The 24,189-nt window shown below is 39.3% G+C and overlaps 1 protein-coding gene across 4 annotated transcripts in view; it reads left to right on the top strand.

Annotated features, from left to right (window-relative positions):
- LOC142021549 (putative RNA-binding protein Luc7-like 2) overlaps positions 1-24,189 on the top strand; it is a 66,089-nt gene that overhangs the window by 20,122 nt on the left and 21,778 nt on the right. For 3 of the 4 annotated variants that reach the window (XM_075010533.1, XM_075010504.1, XM_075010523.1), the window contains one exon: positions 7,405-7,499. In XM_075010533.1, coding sequence (XP_074866634.1) covers positions 7,405-7,499 — 95 coding nt within the window. Of the gene's footprint in view, positions 1-5,708; positions 5,780-7,404; positions 7,500-24,189 lie in introns of all 4 variants that reach the window. The other variant, XM_075010512.1, reaches the window with a different exon arrangement.

Here is a 24,189-nt window from a genome sequence, read left to right as displayed (position 1 = left end):
CTCTACAAATGAAGAAGGAAAATTTGGAAGGACAGCAGTATCTTGAGATCCAGTGGAGAAACAGGAAGGAATGTGCTAGAATCCAACTATCTAGACCTGCCTCTTCCATTGGAAAAGTTCTTCTTACTGATATTATCTGTGGATCCTGGCTTGGTCTCAGCCACCTGCAGCTCCACAAGTGGTAACTGGTTATCATTTTATGGAAGACAGGCATACTCGACCTCTGATGGATCGCTGATGACCTGTTTGTCAAACCAGCCAGATAACTGCAGTTCCTCTGTGCATCTTCCTTGAGATTCCTAGTACCAGCTTAAAACCATTTTGGTTCCCAGCTGAGGGATAATCAGAGTGCTCTCTGTAGATTGGTATTTATTTATATTGTAGCTAGTACTTTCAGTGCTTAATGGCTCCAGTTTTGATGCTACAGTTTCAAGTATCTCTTGCACTTCGGACTACAAGAAAGTTGATGCTTTCCAAGGCAGTTTCCGTGATCCAGACAGATCTTTCCTCATGAACTGAACAGTGGCAGCCACTTGGGTACTTTCAGGCTCAGGACTATGATGATGAGCTAAGAGACTCTTTGAGGCTAAGTTTTATTTCCATGAGACTGCATCTACACTTGCATTCCTCTTTTGAAAGAGGAATACAAATGAGGGAAATTGAAAATGCAAATGAGGCGCTGATTTATATATCTCATGCTTCATTTACATAATCTCTTTTCAGAAGAGATTCTTTTGAAAAGAACAAACAGTGTAGATGGGGCTCTTTTGAAAATAAACTGTCTACAAAAGAACCCTTATTCCTCATTTTATTTTAGGAATAAGGGTTCTTTCAAAGATGGGGTTTATTTTCAAAAGAACCCTGTCTATGCTGCTTTTTTTCCTTTTGGATGAATCTCTTCTGAAGCGAGAGAGATCAATAGTGTCTCATTTGCATTCCTCTTTTGAAAGAGGAGTGCAAGTGTAGGCACAGCCTGTGAGAGGAGCATCAAGGTAACTCTGCAGGGAAGCTCTTCTCTGTGTTTTGCAGAAGCTATATAGAATAGCTCGATTGGACTTCGATATTGGTTCAGAAATCATCTGTTCAATGAAACGCTTATGTTCTTGAATTTTATTTTGGAGCAGCTGATGGGAGGAGGCAGGCAGACCCACCACACACCTATTTTATCTTGCAGTTCTGAAAGTAGCTGATGTATATCTTTCCAGAGGACATTGCTCATTAAATCTGCACTCTTCATAATGAGAGCTTGGTTGTGTATGAATGTAACAGTGGCAAGCAAGCAGCTGCTGTTGTGATTTGCACATAGGTCATATCCCCCTTCTCAACCACCTCCAACCTATCAGTAAATCTCCAGAAGCTTAATGCTCAAGGATGTAGACCTGGTCCAGCATGAGGTATAAGTGACCTTCAGTGTGGATAATATGATAGTAAAAGCTGACGTCTCAGGTGGATGCCTTGTTATCCCCTTGGTCATTGCAGACTGGTAAGGAAACAAAGGTCACTGTGATCTCTCAAGGCCAATATCTTAATGATCAGGTCTGTCTTATAATGGAAGGAGGGGAGATTGCAATCCCTCCATTATGTGTTTAATTTTGTTCTTTATAAACCTGTCTGGTCACACGTTTGCTTTTGGACTTACTCACATGCTCTGTATCAGAGAGGTAGCTGAGTTAATCTGTCTTCAAAAACAGCAAGAAGTCTTGTGGTACCTTATAGACTAACAGATACTTTGGAGTGTAAGCTTTTGTGGGCAAAGACCTGCTTCATCAGATGCAAGAGTGGGGGGAGGTTTCTGAAACCTGCCCCCACTCATGCATCTGACAAAGTGTGTCTACATAGGCACAAATCTTCGAAATAGCCATGCTAATGGCCATTTCAAAGATTACTAATGAGGCAATGAATTGAATATTCAGCACCTCGTTAGTATTAGGACGCTTCTGGCCGCAGCACTTCCAAAGCGCGTGGCTCAGTGCAGTTACACGGGGGTCCTTTTCGAAAGGACCCCATACCTTTCGAAATCCCCTTATCCCACTCATTGATTTAGAATAAGGGGATTTCAAAAGGTACAGGTCCTTTCGAAAAGGACCCCCGTGCACTTTCGAAAGCGTCCTAATGCTAATGAGGTGCTGAATATTCAATTCAGCGCCTCATTAGTGATCTTCAAAATATGGCTGTTTTGAACATTTGTGCCCATGTAGACACAGCCTTAATGTATAAGGTACCACAGGACTTCATGTGTTCTGCAGACTTGCTCTCTTGGGACATCCCATGTACTTTTAACTCTCCAGGAGTGAGAAGCTTGTTTCAATGGAATCTTTAAAGAAGCATGCAGTTCTTCTCTGACACCAATTCCAACAGGATTCTTCCCACCTGCCCACAGCTCCCTCAGAGCTTGGGAAGGTGTTTTTATTGAGGTTATCTTTTTTGTTTTTTTCAGCTTAATTTTATTTCACTTCTTGGTGTACACTTTTAATATCTAGTGGACTGTTTCTTTTGGCAGGTTTGCTTCATAATCAGGAACTGATGGGAGGTTCCCCAGGCAGAGGTCATACTTAGCGAATGGCATGTATCTGCCATTGGAAGACTGAGCTGTTGACTTGTGCTCAGCCTTGCCGCTGTTGCTCCTTAAATATAAAAAATGTTTAAGAACTTACCTTTGTAAGTTTCAGGTTGCTGAGTTGAGATCTAAGACTGAAGATCCTGTTGTAACAACATCTCTATAAAAGTAAATTGGTAGCTTCTTGCCTTTTGGGGCATGCATAGGAATAATATTCCCTCTTGATGCATTGCATATTCAGAAGAAAGTTTTAAGTCCACTGCTCTTGGCTGTGGTATATAGATGTCAACTTTATATTGACACAGTGTGAAATATGAAGGGTAGTGCACTAAGAATATATTATTCCTATTAATATATTATGCTAAAATACTGAAGAAGGTATTAAATGTAGATGTTAGGTGCATAAGTTATGTGCAGTGCGGGGGGGAACTAATCTGTCTTGGTATCAGAGTTTTTTTTATTGAACCAAGAATTTAAGCTCGATCCTGCACTCCAAATGGAAAGAGACATTGCCATTTGTGTTTGGTTGCATTGCACTTGTGCATTGTTGCTTTAAGCTTTAGTGCTGAATGTTACTTCTTGGTAGAGTATTTGTGTCTAAAAATGGAAAGAAATAAATTGCTTTCCATAGTATGTTATAATACTGCAGGCAAGAGATGATGGATTGGAATGAAACTATTTTGTAGGTAGTTCTTTATTGCAAAAGATATGTTATATGCAAACATATTGCCAAAATCAAGTGTCAAAATGTACTATAACTTCCTTCAAGCATGAACTGAAGGAAAATAGTGGATGTTAACAGCAAAGTTTGATTTTTTGGAGGGTGTTTGTTTTTATTTGTACGTACAAAGATTCATCTTGATAGCTTGCGGTTACTAAGGATGTTTTGAGCTCTTAGACTTTCCATAAAGCTCAGCAGTATAATTAGGTCTTTGCTGTTAGCTTTTGTATCTTAGTAATTTTTTATTGCAGCAAAACAATTCCCTAAAATTAGTATTGCATTATTACTGCCCTTGTTTGGCATCTGATCTCCTCCTGATATGTGTATTAGTCTAGGAGTGTTGTATGCATCCATCTCAGGAAATGTGGTGGAGAAACATCATTGACATTTGGCTTGTTTTAACTGAATAGCTTCATTTCTGTTTAAAGATCTCCCGCTCACCCTTGTGTACTACATCACAGAAATATGGTTTGGGTCAGATACCTTGAACAAAACTGAGGCTGCTATTTTTTTAGGTGAATTAAATTAAATCATTTGAGGTTTCCATATTAATCTACTTTAAATCAACACAAAAGAATAAATACAGTCCGATGAGGAACACTAAAAGAGATAATATAATAGATGCTAATCTCTGTAACACATTTATTAAGGTTCTAAAAGGGTCATTTAGTAGTGTAAGCCCTGAAGATCAAGCATGTTGTACTTTGCAGAGGCAAAGTTTACAATAGGTTTTGACTGATGAAAATAATAATTGCCCCATCAATTGGCCAGTATCAAAAATAGTCAGTCAGGTATTTTAAAGGACAAATTTATTAGAATAGTTACAAAGATTGATAAGGCTTTTTGGTCTCCAGTACCTTTATCTCTAGTTGGAAAAAATAAGTTACTTACCTGAGTTATTTTATTTGAGAAAAATGTGAAACACAACAGAATGAATTCTCTCCCCCAACTCCCACCCAAAGGCAGCATGGTGCAATCAAAAAGTTAGGCCATTTTTGCTGGAATATTTGCTAAGGGCCAAATAAGTGGTCTGTTGACCAGCTACCTGAGCCTATTTAAATATAGTTCCTCTTTTGAGCTAATTTAATAACTGCACTTTGAAATTAGTATATGCAGTGAGCTCTGAATTTGGTTTCTTCCTAAGTGTTAATGTTCCCTTTTGAAAGTAAATTTTATTTAATTAAGGTAGTTTAAAACACTTGTAAATTATTGCTACTAGCATTTAGATTTTCCCTTGTGAAAATACAAGGTTATATGCATAAATATTGCATAGGATTGTTTAGTGACTGTTCAAGTGGTAATGTTAATGTGAATGTTCTGGCTGCTTATATCAATCCAATCAGACCAAGAGCAATATTCATCTTGAATATTAGAACTCTTGTGAACCATGGCTTACTCACACCCAACTTATTTGGTCATTGAGAAATTCTAGGAGGGAATATCTGTTTCATTACAAAATAATTCTCAAAATAATATAATTCTTCGCAGCATATTGAGCTACAGGCCTGTGGTGGTTTCTTTTCTCTCCCCCCTCTCACACCTTACCCAGTGAAGGCACATAATAAATTGGCCCTCACCTTTTCGAAGCAGAAGGTCATCTGTGGGTTAGGAGCAAGCGACATCTGTGACTGAGTTTCCTTTTATGCTCTTCCAAGTCATCTGTGCAGCTTTGTGACAGCACCTGTTCACAACACATTTGAGACACAGTATTTTTTTATTTAAGGGATCCGGCTGCGAAATGAACCCTCTTTGAACTAACTCAGAGCTTAACCACCTTTAGGACTGTTGCAAGAGCCTTTGCTGAAAAAAGGGTCATATGATGGCATCAGTGTCAATTTAAAAGAAATCCAAATATATATTAAACCAGTATTTTATAACCAAGAAAGAGCAGAACAAAATATATGCAGATCATCTTACACAGGAAACCTTTAGATACTAAAGTGAAGAAGTAATAAAGTCCATAAGTGGTGCATAGAAAATAAATGTGGAACAGGTTCCTAAAGCTGTTGTCACTCATGCATTAATTTTTGTAGCTACCTGTTTTCTCTGTATTGTCCCATCCCTTCTTCCTCAGTCTCACGTGCCATGTAATGGAAAGGCAAGAGAGACTGAGTACTTTGCTGCTGTACCCTCAGCTGTTGATTCTGGAAAAGGTAAAAAGAATGCTCCTATTGCAGCTCTGAAATCACTCCTATCTGACTAGACCTGAGGATCTTAAGTCCTTAGCTACTTTCCAGTCTCAGTATCCCTCTCAGTAGTTCTAGTAGGTGATCAGCTGTCTTTTTTAACATTTCAGTTGGTGGTGTTCATTTGTTTTTATGTACAAGAATCTTTACAGTCAACATGTATTTCTAGATGCTGTGTTGAAATTGCTGGCAGAGTCTATTCTATACAAACTGAACAATCTGGCCCCTTGTTTTATTTATAAAGGTTCAATGTATCTATGCCTGCCTACTTCAATCTGCAAGGGAGTGTCAGAAAGGTCCCGCATTCGCCGAGCCGTGAGTTATAACTAACTTTTCAGATGTGTTAATAAATGTGGAACAAACGCAGTTATGTATTTTAAAACATGGACCACCCCAAAAAAACCTTTTACCACAGTAGCAGGCGTGATTGAATAAGGGATTATTCAAAATTTTTAGTTTTACAAATAACTTGGTAAAACTCAAGACTTAGCCTCTAGAAAACCTATTGTTGAACTGCTCTGAAGCTGTTCTAGCCTGTGAATTACTGGTTTTAAGATTTTGTGGCATCCGACAGGCAAATTAAACAAATGAAAATTTCCAAAACATGAGATACTTAAACACTTGAATGAAGTTCAGCCCATCTGAAAATGTTACATTTTAGTGTTTTGTGCATAGCAGTGATATTTAAAATAAGATGAAATAGAATGAAGGCTGTAGCCATTTTATTGTATACTTACACAGATGGTTTGGGCTTGGTGACCAATTTCGTAGATTTTAAAATTCTCAGCTGTATCAGGTTTATTAGACTAGAGAAGTGACTACATTGATGACTGAAAAATTTAGCCACCCTATTTAATGTGCTTTGGTAATGGTGGGGTGGGGAAAAGTCGCAGACTGAACTTATTGTACTCTTACTCCAACAGCTGTCCTTGCTTCAGTAATTCACCAGTAGGTTTTCATTTAATAGGGATCTTGGGAGGTTATTGTATTTTAATTAGTAGATAGATGCGCTCTGTGAGATTTTTTTTTTTTTGAGATGTTTTATAACTCCTGTATCTCTACAGGAAAAAAAAACAATCTTTGAGTGACCTCACTTCCAGAAATGGAATAGCGACGGTTCCATTATGACTTTTTAAGGAAAAATCCTGCAATTACCCCTCCCCCCCTTCAATAATTGGTTATTTGGAACTGAAGTACCCAACCTTGTTCACAGATGGAATTATTTAAATTTGCAGTTGGAGCTCATCGTGTGGTAAGCAGGTTGATGCTTCTGTTGAGATGCAGGAGCTACACCATTATGAAAATAGAATTAAAATGCTTCTAGTTCAGCAACATGCAGCAGATGGAATCTATGACATGCGGGTTGCAAGCTTCTGTAAAAATGTTACCTAGAGGCAATGTCTGTTGGTATGACTGGTTCTTTCAGGTTTAAATAACTTAATTCTTTTGCCCTCTGTTTTCCCTGCCCCCACCAGAAGTAAGGGGCTGCTTTGCATCAGAGAAGAAAGTAATGGAAGAAAGGGCAGATGATGTTCAATGGAGGCTCTAAGTGTGTATTATTATGTGTTTGTTATATGCTAACTGCCAAGTTCAAATCCATCATGAAAGCTGACTTAAAATCTAGAAAACACACCTTCATGGCAGTGATGCTATCCTACTCAAGTGTGTTTACCCAAAAAACTGCTTTTTCATTAAAAATATATTTAAAATACTTGGGGGGGAAAAGTGGAAGCTTATATTTAAGCAGCAACACATTTAGTTTAATACGTAGTCTGGCTATGAATTAAAGGATACTTAATCCTTTTTAAATTTTAGCTTCCATTAGGTTTTCCTTGTTCATTGGGGTAAAGGAATTGTTAACACTTGCAGCATTAAACTTGCAAAAGCAGCCTGGTGCCTCCATTTCTCTAACCTTGCATGTCTTTATTTCTATATTTCAGGGGACACAACCCGTCAGCGAATCAAATTCAGTGATGACCGAGTATGCAAGAGCCACCTCCTAAACTGCTGCCCTCATGATGTCCTCTCTGGAACAGTATGTAGCTTAATCTTGTATGTTGTTTACAGGAACACAAACAGAAGTCCATTCTTCTGTGTCAGTCTTAATATGCCTGCACCATTCCTCTTTCTGACGTTTAACTTGATAGTTTTTTTTTAAATGTCTGTCTTCATTTTCCGTCTAATGTTGCCCAAAATATGGCACAGTTTTGTCCATAGCCAAAATGTGTGTGGGTATGTGTATATATAATCCTGACAGATACTTGCCATCCATGTATTTCTGTTATATCTTACAGAGATGTGCCGATTGTTCAGGTAACCTCTATTTCATTGGAAGGGTTAGAGAGAAATAATTCATGTTTGGGTATTAAATATTTTGTAATAGAAACTGTGTCGTTAGGTGTGTGTGATGTCTCATGTAGACAAAGTAGCACTTTCCATTTTTGGCTTGCCTCTGCCATTTCTACTGATCTTGGAGGAGGTTTGTTTTGTTTTTTTTTTTTAAAAAAAAAAAAAAGAACAAAAAACTATATACCATGTTTTCAGAAGCTCTGCATATGGGATCCTGTTTGTTTTTTTTGTTTTTTGCCTCCATGTGCCAGAGATTTCTCTGCTTATTCTTTCCTGGATGGATTTTTTTACTGTCTTCCCTCCCTCTTATAACTATTAAGTATTATAGGGTAGAAGAAGGGCTCCTTTGGCCTGATGGATTTCCTGCAGCATTTCCCCAGTGCTAGAAGGATATGTTTTCTGATTCAGAGTGATAATCAGTAGCAGTTCTGGAAAAGGCTTTTGAGTGAGGCCATTTGTGGCGGGGCCTGTTTTTATATTTCTTCACCAGTTTTCTTTGCATTCTTTTTCAATTATTTAAGCATGTCCTTCAGAGAGACTTTCCTAAATAGAGCTTAGAAACAATTAAAGAACTTGTTGGGAACTTACTTAAAAGAAGTGAAATTAGTAGACTTGATGGCTGGTTCACCTGTCCTTAAGTGTACTTTCCAGGTAGCCATGGTGTCTGGTTCACTTTACCTTAACTCCTAAAGGAGGACCAAAGAACATTTCAGGGCCCATCTCCACAGTATTCTCAGCTGCACAAAGGGCTCCCAGAGAAAACACAGACAGACTTCTCCTTTAGCAATCCTTGTGTTCTCTGTACTTGTGATCTAGAAGTAGCAATTTTCTCCCTCCCTTTTCTAGAGGGACCCTTTCAAAAACAGAGACAGAAAATAATGAGAAGGAAAAAGGGCAAAGTAAACAAAATATGGGGGTGATTAGGAGGGCTTAGAAATCCATTACCCTCCATACTGGTAGGAGAAAAGCTAGAGAGGTGAACCTAGAACAGAACAGGCCCTATGCAGATTACATCTGTCACTTCACTGTATTACACAAACATTTGTGTTCCAGCTGTCTTTCCTCATTACGTAAAACAGACCTCTTCCTTACTTCAGCATGACTAAGTTTTGTTTTGGTCTGGAAAGCCATTGTGAAATCTACAGTAAGCTCAACAGGTCCCTTCTCTCCCTCAGCTTCAAGTTATCTAAAAGATAAAGCAGTTGATCCCCATGTCGCTAACTCACCTTGAGAAGGATTCTTTTTTTTTGGTATGTTCAGAAACCAGACTTGTTGCAGCACTCCAGGAATACCATGGCTAACACGCTTTTTCTCAAATCCTTCTGTGTGCCATTGAGTCAGGAAACCCATGATGATCTATGAATACTGGCTTGTATTGCTCCACCTTTACCCACTGCTTGCTTTATTATTTTGGAAACATGGAGAATGGAAATACTGGGGAGTTAATACCTGCTTCTCTCATCTGTTTTTTTTCCTGCAAGTCTGATATTCTTTACAGATCCCTCTTAGTATAACTGGCTTGGAGAATTTTTAGTCTTTAAGATGCTACAGAATTGCTCGCTTTGTTTTGCAAAGACACAGACTAACACAGTTACCCCTCTGTGGCTTGGAGTATTATGCCATAACTCTGCATTCAGACACGTTGTTAACACTTAATTGCTCAGATAATTCTTCCCTTCTCACCCTCATAGCAAAACAGAAAAAAAGCTCTAAAACATTGACAGGCACCTTCCTGGCCTGCTTTACATTAATCTACAGATGAGCTTCAAAGTCCTGTACACAGCATAAAAACTCCTTTTGGGTGTGGTCCAAACTTACTGATTCAAGAAGACTGAAAAAGCTTAATTCTGATTTCAAATGCATTCATTGTCACCATGCTTTGAAGGCTTCTGCCTTGTTTTGGACCTCCCTACTCTAAATGCTGTATTATTAGATCAGAGATTCCCAAACTTTTTGGCATCACGCCCCCTTTTTGATTTTTGAGTAACTCTCATGCACCTTCACCTCTTCTTTACCATCATCCAACCCCCCTTTTAACAAAAATTCAGTTTGTAATTTAAAATAAACACCAAAATTTGGTATAAAAATTTTATTTAAAATTAAAAATAGGTACAGATATTTTTTGCTTGGCCCAAAAATTTAATAAAAATATAATTTAACATCAGACATAGCAGAAAAAAAAATTAATGTGAAGGATTTTCTCCAAGTTGGGAAATCCTAGGTTTGAAACATAAGTGTGCAACGCAAATGCTTTGTGACATCCAGTCAATTTCTTTGTTGTGTTTTTAATGTGACTAAACTTGAAAAGCTTTTTTCACAGAGGTACGTTGACGAAAACGGAAGAATAATACTTAGCACTTCTCCAACGTTCAAATAGATTGGGAAATATTTTATCCAAAATTCCTCCAAGTTTGAGTTTTCAAAATTACCTTTTGCACTCGAATCATATTTTATTTTGAATGCTTGTTCTTACAATACTTCTGGCAATGAATAGACGTCAACGTTCAATGGATTGCGTACTGATTTATGAATGAGGCTGCCAGAAAATTTGTCTGGAAAATAGTGGATGAATTTGTCACCAAGGTAGTCCAGATGAAACACAATTTTGTTCTTTACATCCTCTTTACAAAGTTTTTGGAAACCTTCATTTTCAGCGAGTGATGAAAATGTCAGGAAAGACAAAAAATTAGGCGTCTGTGCCTGTGTTAGACATTTCTGAAACTGGATTTTTTCCATAAATGCTTTGATGGCATTGTGGCGCTCTATAATGTTCCCAATGTTGTTTCCTTGCAGCTTCAAATTGAGGTTGTTCAAAGATTCAGAAATGTCCCCAGGGTGTGCCAGTGAACATTGAAACGTTTGGTCTGTAAATGAATCATATAACGCTGCCTTTTTCTGTTGCTTGAGGAAAATTTCCGCTTTGTCTTTCAGTTTAAAATATCTCAAAAGCATATTCCATTTGGAAAGTCATCATACCTCCATGTGAAACAAAAGAGTTTTATGATCTGCTCCCAAATCTAAACAAGGAGCTGCAAAACATCTCATTTATAGTGCTTTTCTTCACAAAATTGACAACTTTGATGGCCAAATTCAATAAGTCACGTAGGTCACCTGGTTGGAAGGGTTTTAGCAGCCAATGTTTGTCAACGTATGATTTTGATTTGTGATTACAGCTGGATTTTTTTCTTTCACCAATGTCACAAATCCAGAGCAAAAGCCAAGCATCGCCAGAGCACCATCTGTGCATATACATCAACCAGTTTTCCCAATGATAGTCTATTTTCTTCAAAAACATTAGAAATTGTTTTCATAACAAAAGAAGCCTTTGATGTGGTCATCTGTTCCTTCACACAAAGCAATTATTCTTTCACAGTTCCAGTGTTAATGAATCAAATATAGACAGGCAGCTGACAGCATTGTGCTACATCAGTGGTATAGTTGCACTGAATTGCAAAAAAAAGGAGAGGCCAACACTGCCTCTACAACTTGAAGTTTAAGATCTTTTGCCAGGTCTCCAATGTAACATTTCACGGAATTTTGTCAGAAAGCAAAATTTCTGGCAGTTTTTTCTTGCTTTTGATACCAGGCACAATATCAGCTGCTTTGAACAGGCAAGGTTTCACAAGAGTTGTTCTGATTATGCTCGCTGTCTTGGCTTTAGCGATGAGCAATGACGTTTCATAAGATGCTTCTACTGCTGTGGCTGATATTACACGAAGAGCTCCAGTTGTGTGCAGCTTCGTGCATTTCAGATTTTGAAGTTTAGCAGCAAAAACTCTTCTGGTTTGTCTGTCAAGGCGCTGTGGTTTCTCATCAAGTTTTGCTCAAGACAACTGGGTCTCAAGGTATCATTACTGAGAACTGCGTGGCATGCCACTGCATCCCCCTTCCCCTGCGCTGGAAGGTAGCAGGCAAAAGGAGGTCGCTGGCAGGCAACAAGCCTGACTTTTCAGGAAAACACGTCGGGTATTCATGGATGAGAAGCAGTGCATGCACTTCCTGAGCTGCCAGCTCTGGCGTGCAGCTGCGGGACGCCCCCCATCCCACCTCCAAGCCATAGGAAGCTAGTGCTGCCTCCATTTTTGGCATTTCTTGAGGTTTGGGGGGCTGTGTTGCCTCGCACCCCCTACCTCTGGAATTTCTTCACACCCCCAGTTTGAGAACCAACATGTTAGATTATTTCATGGAGCATTCCTCTCTTTTAACCAAGGATTTGGCACCACAGGAGAACCAAACCCCTCAAAGCATAGCTACCTATTCCTAAACATTTTCATCAGCAATGCTTTTTCTACTTCATTTAGACCGAATCCTTAAGAGAGTCTCTTACTGTGTAGCACTGAACCCAATGAAAAAGCTGAGTAATTTATTCCCTTCATCTGCAGCAATTGTGAAGGAATTCCTAGAGGGAGGAGTTGACATGATCTCTCCTGCTGTTTGCTTTCAGAGCAGGAGGTTAAATGAACCTTCTTGTGGTTCTGGGGAAATGACCCTCTCAGGAAGCCTGCAGCACCAAGGCACAGAAACTCACTGGTGGGCAGAACTGTGAACTTGTGTGATCTTGTCTGGCTTAATTTCCAAGTGAGCTGAAGGTTAATCAACAGCTATAGTCATCCTGATTTCTTTTCTCTGCATTGAATGTGAACATAGAATCATAGAATACTAGGACTGCAAGGGACCTTGAGAGGTCATTGAGTCCAGCCTCCTGCCCTTATGGCAGGACCAAGTACTGTCTAGACCATCCCTGATAGACATTTACATAATCTGTTCTTAAATAGATCCAGAGACTGAGATTCCACAACCTCCCTAGGCAATTTATTCCAGTGTTTCACCACCCTGAGAGTTAGGAACTTTTTCCTAATGTCCAACCTAAACCTCACTTGTTGCAGTTTAAGCACATTGCTTCTTGCTCTATCCTCAGAGGCCAAGAAGAATAAGTTTTCTCCCACCTCCTTGTGACACCCTTTTTAGATATCTGAAAACCGCTATCATGTTCCCCTTCAATCTTCTCTTTTCGAGACTAAACAAGCCCAGTTCTTTCAGCCTTCCTTCATAGGTCATGTTCTCTAGACCTTTGATCATTCTTGTTGCTTTTTTCCAGACCTCTCCAATTTCTTTACATCTTTCTTGAAATGGGTGCTCAGAACTGGATGCAGTACTCCAACGGAGGCCAAACCAGCAGAGAGTAGGGCAGAAGAATGACTTCTCTTGTCTTGCTCACAACACACCTGTTAATGCATCCCAGAATCATGTTTGCTTTTTATTGCAACAGCATCACACTGTTGACTCATATTTAGCTTGTGGTCCGCTACAAATCCTAGGTCCCTTTCTGCCATACTTGTTCCAAGACAGTCGCTTCCAATTCTGTATGTGTGAAACTGATTGTTCCTTCCTAAATGGAGTTCTTTGCATTTGTCTTTATTAAACTTCATCCTGTTTACCTCAGACCATCTCTCCAGTTCGTCCAGATCACTTTGAATCTTCTCCCTATCCTCCAAGGCAGTTGCAGCCCCTCCTAGCTTGGTATCATCTGCAAACTTTATAAGTGTACTTTCTATGCCGATATCTAAGTTGTTGATGAAGATATTGAACAGAACCTGTCCCAAAACAGACCCCTGCGGGACCCCACTTGTTACACCTTTCCAGCAGGATTGAGAACCATTAATAACTATTCTCTGAGTACAGTTATCCAGCCAGTTTTGCACCCACCTTATAGTAGCACCATCTAAGTTGTATTTGTCCAGTTTATTGATAAGAATATCATGTGAGACCATATCAAATGTCTTACTGAAGTCTAGGTATACCACTTCTCCCTTATCCACAAGGTTCATTATCCTATCAGAGAAAGCTATCAGATTGGTTTGACATGATTTGTTTTTTTACAAATGTGTGCTGGCTGTTCCCTATCACCTTACCACCTTCCAAGTGTTTGCAGATGATTTCCTTAATTGCTTACTCCATTATCTTTCCTGACACAGAAGTTAAACTGACTGGTCTGTAGTTTCCTGCATTGTTCTTATTCCTCTTTTTCTAGATGGGTACTATATTTGCCTTTTTCCAGTCTTCTGCAATCTCTCCTGTCTCCCATGATTTTCCAAAGATGATAGCTAAAGGCTCGGATACCTCCTCTATCAGCTCCTTGAGTATTCTAGGATGCATTTAATCAAGCCATGATGACTTGCAGACATCTAGCTTTTCTATGTGATTTTTAACTTGTGCTTTTTTTATTTTGTCTTCTAAACCTACCCCCTTCCCACTGGCATTCATTATGTTAGGCATTCCTTCTTCAGACTTCTCAGTGAAGACCAAAACAAAGAAGTCATTAAGCATCTCTGCCATTTCCAAGTTTTCTGTAACTGTTTCTGCCTCCTCACTAAGCAGTGGGACTACCCTGTCCTTGGTCTTCCTTTTGCTTCTAATGTATTTATAAAACGTCGTCTTGTTTTCCTTTATGCCTGTAGCTAGTTTGAGCTTATTTTGTGCTTTTGCCTTTCTTATCTTGCCCCTGCATTCCTGATATCCCTGAATATTCCATATGTTGGCAGAAACCCAATATGCAGGAGGGTCTCAACATTTGCGAGGCTTCTGCCTTGCAAATGTTGATTTTTGCAAATGAGGGGGTGAGTGGGCTAGGAGCTCCCAGGGAAGTGGTGTCTGCTGACGACACTCCCAACCCTGGGGGAGTGAGGCCACTTGTGAATAATTGAATTTGCGATTGTGGCGCTCCCAAATGTTGAGACCCTGCTGTATAGACTTCCTTAAGGATCAAAGACCATTCACACAGGTCCTCTAATAGTCCAGATCTCTACATGCATGACCTTGAATCCATGTTGATAGTGGTTCTGAGCCATGGATGGTCCAAGGAACTGCTTAATTTCTTTCAACCTAAAACTGAGTATTAGAGTTCTGTCAAAGATATCGGAGAACAGAGTGGTAGAATCATTAATCATGTTCTGACCCTGTTGTCAGTGGCCATTGTATGCCAGGAGAGTGAGTGAGTATATCTCTAGTAAGTGACTCTACATTCAGACAAGCTGATTTTCAGACTTTTCTGATTTTGCCCATACAAAGACTCTTTCTCCATAATTGCCTGAGCGCACTCAAACATTCAAAAGTAAGTTGGACCCCAAATTATCAGTTGCTTAACTAATCCATGAGATTTTTTTAACTGTCTTCTGTTTTTAGTTTAGAACTCGTATCTTCAAGCTATTTTGACCAGCCATGAGGGCAGCTCCCCCCTCCCCCCCAATGGTTCTAAGAACAGGTGCTCTAAGTAACATGATCAGCAAACTCCACAAAGTATTGCTCATCTCAAGACAAAATCTTGAGAGGTGGCAACACTTCATATCTCTGTCCTCATTCAGTGTTGCTAAGCGTTCAGCCAGGCTGCTATATCAACTTTGTATTTGGTGTTGCTAAGGTGTATAAAACTGTATTTTGTTTAAAACCAAATGGCTTTAAACAAAAACTTGAAGGCTGAGCAGGAATTCATAAAAGAAGCTAATGCTCACTCCACAACAAACTTGTTGGCTTTGCAATTAGGAAGAAACAGCGCTTGGTATGACTAAACCAGGAGATTTGAAAAGTCCTCTTTTCATATTGTTTACAAACTCCTTAGACTTAATGTGTCTCTTACCTGTTTTCATGTGTAGAATCCCCTAGCAGCCTCTGTTTTGTCTAATAAAACAAAAGCAAAGGTATGTCATATCATTTATATAAATGATGTCACTATACATCAGCTGTAATCTTGTTTTGATTGGGGATACAAGCAAAATACTCAAACCAGTACCTCTGTTTCTGTTTTCCTTATGTTAGACCAGGATGTCTCTAAAATTTACATCTTTCCATATTGTTGGAAGGGAATTTAAGCACATCTGTCAGTTTCCTGTAACTATTGCTAAGTGATGAGTCCTATGGTGGAGAAAGGATAAAAATGGTTTTCTTACTTGTAATTTCATATTTGTATATAAGATGTATTAATGTAGCCAGGTGAAAGTTTATTGTGAGAGGTTCTGTTAATGACTATTCAGCTGTCAGAGTTAAACTGGAGAGAGAGAGAGAATGTTAATAACACAGTAGAACGTATTCAAACAGTATCTCTTTTTCATTCCTGCCATTCAAATGAGTATTAACATGCTTCTCTAATCTTTTGTCCCTGTAACTTTGTAATAGGCCATGATGAATAAAGGGGTTTTTTAAATTCACTGGCAATTTCAGTAGGTCAAAAATATTTATTTGAATGGAAAGCAAAATTTTGAATTGAAAAATCAAAAAATTCAAGCTGAAATTGAAATGTCTCAGTAGTAGTGAAATGTCTCATTTTTTTGTCTCGTAAAATTTTGTTTAGACTTGTACTTTGGCAAAAAGCAAAGAAAACGATTCATGGAACAGCCGGAGGAGGAGCCTCTTTTGTAAGCTTTAGGCCAGTGACTGGGGCACTATCCAGGATGTGAGAGACCTGAATTCAGTTTGCTGCTCTGACTGATGAGGTGAAGGGATTTGAACTAGCTCACATCAGCTCTGCTCCTTAGACAGAATGTGCAGTTGAACTTCAGTCTCCCACATCTCATGTGAATGTACCCTAACTAGTGATCTAAAGCATACAAAGGAGACTCCTTCTGTGTTTGTTTTGTGAATCCTTTTATTGACTTTGGTCAAAATGACAGTCTGAACAATTTTTGGTACAAAAGTTTTATTTTGGCATTACTGAAATGTTCGGTGTGCTTTTTGTTCAGTATATTTATGACTATTTTTGGTCAACCTAAAACATCTCTTTGAGGAATAAACTGTTCGCCTAGAAATCATGGCAAGCTCTTCTTTGAAAGCCACTGGAGGGATCAGTCAGTCAAATGTCTATATTCTAGCAGGAGAAGCTGGCATTATAGGAGAGGGGGAAGAGAAATTTTTTTTTAATTCTCTTAGTCTAACAGTGGTTCCCAGCCTTTTTGAGATGGCCACCCATTTTGACAATTCAGTAAGACTTTGACCCAAGGCAATTTAAAAATGTATCTGGGTGTGGGCGCGTGTGGAGGTTCTCCCCTGGAAGAAAAAGCTTATAAATCTTGATTCGCGCTCCCCCCACACAAACCTACCTCACACGAGCACTACTGCAGGCTCCTGCTGCTCCTTGGCTGGACCACTGCCACCTCCTGCAGCCCCCCTCCTCCCTTCCTCCACATGCAACATGGGCAGTTCTCTGCTGTGCTGAAATGGGACTCAGTTTAATTGGTTTAATGGCCAGATCCCCCCTGTTGGCCACCAAACCAATTAAATTGAGTTCCATTTCAGTGCGGCAGGACAGGTACTGGGAGCTGGAGGAGTCAGCACTGGCAGGAACTGCTAATAGCTCCTTAAAGAGCCATGTGGCGCGGAGCCACCCATGCTGTGACCCATTGAAGATCTTAATGGTGATCTATGTTTGGGTAATCGCTGCTCTAGGAACAATGGAAGTAAGAAAATACCTTGAAGGAATGGCCAAAATAGTAGGTCCTGTTTGAAAAAGTTTAAAAGTAAGGTTAAACATACTCTCCCCCCCCCACCCCCAAAAAAAGGACGAAACCAAAACAAATTCTGTCTCAGTGAATGTCTGTTTACTCAAAGCAATCTTCAGGTTTTTATCAGGTGATACTAGATCAGGGGTTAGCAGCCCCTGGCGCATGTGCCACTAGTGGTGCACAAGCCAATTTTCATTGGCAGTCAAGCTGGGAGCTCAGTCCCGCCCCTCCTCCCACATACATCTGAGAGCATCTCAAAGCAATGCCAGTTGTGCCTTAACAAAAGACCAGCTAATGCTACCAACCACCACCTAAACAGTAAATCTCTGCATCTGTATTAATGAAACTGTTGTAATTAGGACTATTAGTGACTTTAAATTGTATTGCTGCCACTTGGGCTGTACATAGAGGTCAAAGGTCAGACTTCGCTACCCTTCCTTGGTAAGGTTGCTGACCCCTATACTAGATCATGTCGTAAGCTGTAGTATATTAGCTATCATGGTTCACCAGAAAATGACTTCATATTTGTTTATAAAAAATGTCCATTCTAAACCTGGTTTTGAAGTCTTCCCCTTGTCTTCAAATCTCTTCTTTCAGAGAGGCATTTTCCAAACTGGTGCCCTGCTCCTGCAACCTGATTATATGGGCACAGGGTTCATCAGGCATTCCGTGGATGCAGGCCTTAATCCCATAGGTTTCAGGTGGAAGAGAATTTTTAGGAAGTTTGAGATTAATCGACCCAGCTCTTTCCATTTGAGTCTTTCAGAATAAAAAGTGGTGTTTCTCCCACTAGCAATTGCAGTATAAGGTTTTTTTTTTGACCATTTATATCTCCAGTACTTTGTCTTGGAGAATTTCAGATAGATAAAAACTGATACATGGGCTTAATTACAAACTCTTCACAATGTTGGTGGTGTTTTAAATCTGTAATTACTGGTATGGCGCTTACGGTGATCACAAGTGCAGCCTGCAAATGTAAGCACTGCACTGGCCTCTGTATACTAGACAAGGCTTGCAAATCAAAACCTATGGAGTTTATGCATAGCTTTACAGAGTTTGTTTAAATTTCTGTATAAATGAAATACCAGAATACTAATAATAAGAAAAGTTTCAGACAATACGTAATAAATATAAGGTCATTAATACATAGGTATGGCTCTTTTTCATTTTTATTGTATTTACATTTCCTATGATTTCATTGTTTCTGACTACAACAACAAAAATAAAGGCCAAAATCAGTGCAAAAAAAAAACTATTAATATTTCTGGGTAAATATTGTGGTTTATTTTGGTGGCTGTAAAGGCAGGGAAAAGAGTATTCAATTATGCTTTAAATTCCATTAATCAACATACTTTGCTGCATAATTAAAATAACTTAAAATATAATTACTTAAAACATATTGTTAAAATGGGCCAGAGCTTTGACTAGACTTTTACTTTACCTGCTCAATATTGGTCACACTTGGAGTGCTGGCCAGCCATTTTATCTCTTACCATTCAGACAGAAGGCTGTAAAATCTTACTCTTGCCCTTGCAACAATGTCCTGAAGTTACCCTGTGTATGATACGGCAGGGAAGGATGGTAAAAATTGGCCGTTGTAATTCATGTATTCCACACCCTATAGGTATCTGAAAAATGTAAAATGTGCATTTTTAATTCTGTGGGTCAGCATGACACTAGATGGGTATTTTAAATTTGATGCCTAACTAAAAATCTAATACTTTTTTTGCTTTAAGTCCTGAGCTTTTTCCAGTTAGTAGCCTCTTTCACAAGAAGCAGATACTCTGTCCTTTTCACATCATAAAGTAACTTTAAATCAAGTCTCTAGGACCTCCTGTGCCTACTAGAAAATGTGGGTTTTCCAGTATGTCCAGGGGAAAAAAGATTCTGGCTCGACTGGATCAAAACTGGAACTGAATTTCATAATTGACTACACTTCACAAAAAGCTCCATTTCATTTATAGAAGCACTTCCTTTCTTCCATAGTGCCACAGTAGAAGACAAAGGTACAATATCTGAGACATCAATCCCTTTAAGGCTTACTAGAAAGGGATATCTTGAACTTCTCCCAGAAACTTATCAGGAAGCAGTGCTGGGCATGGAATTATTGTTTATATGTTGCTACATTATGGCTGGCTCATCACATGACTGTATACATTGTTCACTAGTTCCAGTTTCTGCTTAGTATTTTTGCAACTCCCTGTAGTGTGCAGTTTTACATCAGTCTTTTCTCAGGGTGACAAAGAAGTGAATGATAGCAAAGTCTGTAAAGGAACCAAAATGTCACTCTTGCTAGGTCCAGATTTTGGGGAAAACTCTTTAGCTACAGTTCTTGGCTAAAATGCCAAAAGCAGCCATGAATCATATCGTTTTACAAGTTAGTTTGGGGGTGCAAATGGTGGATGCTCTCCTCATCGAGGGGTACCTGTATTCATCTTTCAGTTCCACACCCAGCCCACGATCACTGCTTCAATTTTGTTTTGGTTAATACTCAAGCTTGTCCTCCTCTGTTTTGTCTTTTTAAAGAGATTGGGTTTATTCACTTCACTGGACCAGCTTACTTTTACATGAATGAAAAGTTGAGTATATTGACTTCAATACAGTCCATATTTCCTTACTGACTCTCATGGCCTCATGTACATGTTTACACAAAATGGGTGATAAAACTGTTTCCCAAAAGAGCCTACATATCAGATCTCTTCATACAGATGGATAAAGTCCCAAACTTGACTGACTTGGCACTAAGAAATTTGAGGACTCAAGAAATTGTCCTATAATCTGCCTCATCTTTTTGCTAATCTTTCTAGAAAAATTGAAGGATTTTATATTTGTTGGCAAGATTTGATGACAAGCTGTGGTTTTGGAAGCAAGACCTCCACAGCAGGACGTGCTTTGTCCTTTAAGAATTTTTTCCCACCATATAAGTATGTTGCTAGCCCCCAGTTCAATATTGCTACATGGGTCTTGGCTAGCAAAGGACTTCCATCCAACATTCAGTGAGAGAAGTAGCAGATGCTGTGGTGGAGGTGAAGGACTTATGTCTCTTGCACTTTTACAGGTGACTGGAATATTTGAAATCATATTCACATGGGAACTTCCAGTGCTATAGCCATTCTGTTTGTGCTTTTACATTTTTCTGTAAACCATCATGACTTATAAGGGTGATGTTAAGAAGACATTTAAAGGTCACTAACAGTGACGGAGAACAAAAGGTGGTTACGCAGTCCCAGCCCTTCAGTGTGATCTGATGGCAAACTATATATTACTTCAGAGCCATCTGGACCCTCAAGTTTCTTCAGCCTCCAAAGCATGAACTACCACAACGTACAGTAAACCCTCGATATAACGGAGTAGTGGGGGGGAAGGGACAAATCTCAAAAGAGAGAGTCTGTTATATCTGAGGGTTTACTATGGGAGTGGTGGCTCCTCTGGCTCTGAGCTGCCCACGCTCTGCGGTGAGCCTGGGGGGCTCCTCCTGGCTCTGAGCCACCCATGCTTAGGGCAGGGTGCAGAGATACCTCAGGCTCCAATCCTAGCCATGGGGGGAACCCAGCCACTGCAACAATCACAGCTGCAGGGAATCAGGGGGATCTGGCAGCAGTGACAGCTGCAATCCCAGCCCTGAACAGGAACCCTGCATCTGTGGAAGTCCCAGCCATGGGGAATGGGAGGGACCTGGTGGCAGCGGTTCTCTGAGCCAGGGCCAGACACCCTGTAGCTGCGGGGATCCTATTTTCTTTGGAGGGGGGATAGCAGATGTCTGTTATTATTGATGATAGGTAAAATGGGGTCTGCTAGATTCAGGGTTTACTTTGCTCTGTGCCCATGGGAAATCTGTGATTTGTGGTCAGAACACATACAATAAAAGGTCTGTCCTGATTAACATTTTCTTTCTCCATTTCCAGTTCTATTTCAACTACTTTTATAGTCCCCTGGTTCTCATGGCATATGACAGCTGTAAAAACCTGAGCCTGTGTAAAAGTCGTAACTTCAGTGAAGCTTCCAAACTTTGTCATCCTTGGAGTCTCAGCACAGTGAAGAATCGAGTCAGTCTAGCAAAGGTCTCATTGGTGTTTCAGAGGGTCTGTCTACACTGCAGTTATTCCAGAATAGCTTATTCCTAAATTGCTATTACAAAATAAGCTATTCTACAGTAATATGTCTACACTGCAGGGAAGCCCCAAAATAAGCAAAACTTATTCTGAAATAGTGCGTTCACACACAATAGAGCCTAATTCAGCTTAGAGAGCCTGGACGCACTGCTATGTCTACACAGCAGCTTTATTTGGAAATAAAGTATTCCAGAATAGTTTATTTCTAAATAGCTCCTATTCCCTCTGCACAGTCCTTGTTTTGAGAGAGATGCTATTCCTTGTGGAATGAGGTTTACCAATTTCACAATAAACCAACCGCTATTTTGAAATTATTTTGAGATAGTGGTTGCATTGTGTCGACACTCGCAAAGTTATTTCAAAATAACACACAGTGTTTCAAAGTAACCTTGCTGTGTAGACATACCGGCCATTTCTACACATTTCTTCCCCACGCCTCATTAACATACAGTCATGTGATTTGGAATCCGGAAGACTGTTTAGAAGCACGGCCCCCAAGGGGTCTTCCGGAAGGAAGCCCGTCTTCCGGAGGCCTCTTGTTCCCTAAAATGTTTGGGAAGAAGGGGCCTCCGGAAGAAGGACTTCCTTCCGGAAGCTCCCCCGGGGCCGCACTTCTACACGGTGTTTTGGAGTACTGAAGAATGGTCTTCTAGATGCCAAATCACATGACCGTATGCTAATGAGGCACAGGGAATTTGCATCCATGCCTCATTAGCATATTTTCGGCTGTGTGTTACCATGGCACTTTTGAAGAAAGTGCCCTGTGTAAAAACAGCCACCCAGAGTGACCCGTGCACCAATATTAACTCCATTCCAAGATCTAAAAAATTATGGTTATCTTTAGGGTTCTGGTCCTCCAAAATGTAAATGTGACTTGAGGAAGCACAGCCATATGTCCCACCTGACTTTCCTGTATCTTTCTGCTGCACAATATATGTGGCTGAGGTCTGCCACACCAACATGTGCATCATCTTATCAGGTTTGGCTTAGTAAGGTTTTGCTTTTGTCTGCAAAGGTTGGTGTAAGAAACTTAATGAAATTTTAGTATTCTTATGTCCAAAACTTTGTTTTTAATGGCTTTAATAGTCTAATATATTATTTTCAAGTGTAAGTAATTTTCCTTGTACTCTTAATTGGAAAAATTTCAGATTTATCATTCAACCTTATGCTGGACATACTGACATAAGCTGAAATATTGTCATTTTTTTTCTACAGCACATCACCAAATCAAGATAGTTACATGTATATACCTGAAAGGGGGAACGCTGTCCAATGTGCTGATAAACTTCGTAGTTCCCTTTTAAACCCAAGGTTTTAACTTTTTTAAATTGGTATAGTCTACCAAGTCCTAATTTCTAGAATGCTGTAGACATAATGTGCAGTGCTTTGAGAGTCTGCAAGCGTAGGCACTTTCTAATGTTGATTGTATTTGTCAAAACATAATTCACTATTCTCCTAATCATATCTTTTAACTCCAGTTTAAATGAAGAATTGGAATCTGCTAGCATGGAAAACAGACTTGCATAATAACTTTCATGGTCACTAACTCTTGGTGACTTGTGGTAATTAATACCATGATTGTCTCCAAGTCCTGTGCAGCAATTGTAGGGAAAATATTTCTCTTATGTAGCCCAATAATTACATACAGTCCTAAAGGGGAAAAAATATTAATGACTATGTAAAGAACTAAAAACTTGGTTTTCTTTTAGCTAACCAAAAATATTTTTCTTTACTTTTCCACAAACGTTTTAAAATGATACATTTAAACATACTTCTTACTGAACTGAGCTATTGGAGACTATTCTCTGAAGTGTTTTACCTTTGTAATTTGCAAGGCCAGTAATGTCTGAACCTTTGGCTATAAATATTAGGTATCTTGTTAAAGTGAAATTGTCTTGAAAATTAGTCAGTTATCATGTGGCTTTCAAATTTTCCCCCCGTTTGTAATGCTGTGCTTAGTTTGAAGAAAAAAAAACAAATTCTTAAAACTTGGTTTAAACATTTTATTTTGAATGTAAAATCACTCTTACACGAGGGCAGTGACTTGTTTCCACACTCAGACCATACTCATGTCTGTTCATGAATATTGACAAGTGCATGTGTGAGAAGTTTTCAGTCTGATGGCCACTGCCGACAAGTGGCTTAAATGGTACAAATTATTGCATCTTTGCAGATACTTTTCATCATTTATTGATGAAATATCTCTCATTATCCTAAGTTGTTGATGTAAAGATAATTCTCCTAATTCTGTTTTTAAAAATATTATTGGGGGCTAGTCAAGTAAGTGAAGGTGTTGGGTAACCTATTTTGTTTTTTTTCTTTATTTTCGCATCTAGGGATCAGATGCATTTGCAAAATCTCATTTTTTTTCATGACAACAAGGTGTTTTGGGCAATGCTCTGTTCCTTCTCTCGTTATGAACCAACTGATTTGTCTTGCCTGCTTGCATACCCACTGGTAGCTGATTTCATTAGAACTTTGCTTTATTGTAGTTAAATCTTGTTTCAGATTTGAAATCTGATTGCTAGTTATTGTACCCTGACTGGTGCATCGTTCTCTACTCCTTGCAGGTTTTTTTCCTTCATAAGGTGAAATGGTTATTGTCTCCATCCATTTCATTTTCTACTTCTTTCCTATTGCTCATCACCTTCCCAGGGCATAAGTCGTAGTGCTGCTTTAGGTGAAAGATGAAATATTTAAGGAGCTGCAGTTTGGTTTGTTTTTTAATTTGTCTTAAGACATGCACTTAAGCTGCTGGTTTGTCTTTAGTCAT

Source organism: Carettochelys insculpta, chromosome 1 (genome assembly GCF_033958435.1).
Source record: "Carettochelys insculpta isolate YL-2023 chromosome 1, ASM3395843v1, whole genome shotgun sequence".
NCBI classification, from domain to species: Eukaryota; Metazoa; Chordata; order Testudines; family Carettochelyidae; genus Carettochelys; species Carettochelys insculpta.
Note: the sequence above shows the minus strand (reverse complement) of the source record. Positions and strands in the feature narration are given on the sequence as shown.